Source organism: Branchiostoma belcheri, unplaced genomic scaffold (genome assembly GCF_001625305.1).
Source record: "Branchiostoma belcheri isolate BF01 breed outbred unplaced genomic scaffold, Haploidv18h27 scaffold180, whole genome shotgun sequence".
Taxonomy (NCBI): domain Eukaryota; kingdom Metazoa; phylum Chordata; class Leptocardii; order Amphioxiformes; family Branchiostomatidae; genus Branchiostoma; species Branchiostoma belcheri.
Genome location: NW_017803269.1, coordinates 273,804 through 275,078, shown reverse-complemented (window position 1 = coordinate 275,078; position 1,275 = coordinate 273,804). Strand labels below are relative to the sequence as shown.

The window sequence follows — 1,275 nt, the reverse complement described above, 5'->3', positions numbered from 1 at the left end:
ATGTTGGGGAGGGGGGCTATGTGGTAAGGGTGCTTGTAAAGGCACTTGCCTGTTTCCCTTCGCCATTTTTATATATATATATATATGTGAATATATGTAAAAACAAATAAATAAAATAAAGCTGAAAAATCCTTACCTCATAGCGCTTTTCCGATTTAGGAGCTTCCGCCATGTTGGGAGGGTCCACCCACTCCAAGTAGATGCCCACCATCCAATACATCGGGTTGGACTTCTGCAGAAGGGGGATCTTCGCGGCGCAACAGTCGAGGATCCGCCGCCTGAAACCGTACACGACCGTCCCCACCAGCAGCACAAATGCCACCACCTGTAACAGTTGTCCTTTTCATGAGTAAAGAGATAGACTACGCCAAAAAGCAGTTACTCAAGCAACTGGATATGATTTTGGAGACGGTCAGACGTTTCAGGTAGTATCCACTAGCTTTCGTCAGTGACTCACTTTATTTGCATATCAATCAGTAGTTTGCGCATATCAATCAACCGTGCCTGGTTCTAACCCTAACTCTAACCCATTTGGACCTGGCGTGGACTAACCGTGCCGACGAGAAAGACGACCCAGACCCGGTCGAAGTGGATCCCGCAGGCGATGGTCGCGCACAGACACGCCACGAACAGGAACAGCAGGACTGAGCACAGGACCGTGGGGAACCTGGGAATAATGAATAAATGAATGAATGGATTGAGGAATGAATGGATTGAGGAATGAATGAATGAATGAATGAATGAATGAATGAATGAATGAATGAATGAATGAATGAATGAATGAATGAATGAATGAATGAATGAATGAATGAATGAATGAATAAATGAATGAATGAATGAATGAATGAAATACACACGATTTCACAAAATAAGAACAACCTGGTTTTCTGGCCGCGGCTCTTATTCTCTTCCACTCCGTCCTTTTCTCCTTTAACCATCGCCTCGTATTCCTTTCCCTTCTTCGCCATGATGTTGTCAACCGCCACTGCAGCGGACAGAGAAATCAACTTGTAGTCTTCGCCAAAAAACAGGATATGATAACAGGAAACTGGATATGATTTTGGAAACGGTCAAACGTTTCAGGTAGCATCCACTACCTTTCGTCAGTGACACTGGAGAGTTGTCAGAAAAGCAGGTTTGTAAGTACGAACTATTGATTGATATGCAAATAAGTGAGGACAATTCTTGGAAGTCCTTTCATTTTGGCCGTATACTAATCTCCAAGCAGATCTTTTGGTGGGGTAAGACAGTACCAAATTGGCCAGTCTGTAACCA

At 43.8% G+C, this 1,275-nt stretch overlaps 1 protein-coding gene across 1 annotated transcript in view; it reads right to left on the bottom strand.

Annotated features, from left to right (window-relative positions):
- Positions 1 to 1,275, bottom strand: part of LOC109467503 — an 11,393-nt gene that overhangs the window by 5,473 nt on the left and 4,645 nt on the right. Inside the window, 2 exon segments of the mRNA XM_019765516.1 lie at positions 137 to 325; positions 553 to 667. Coding sequence (XP_019621075.1) covers positions 137 to 325; positions 553 to 667 — 304 coding nt within the window.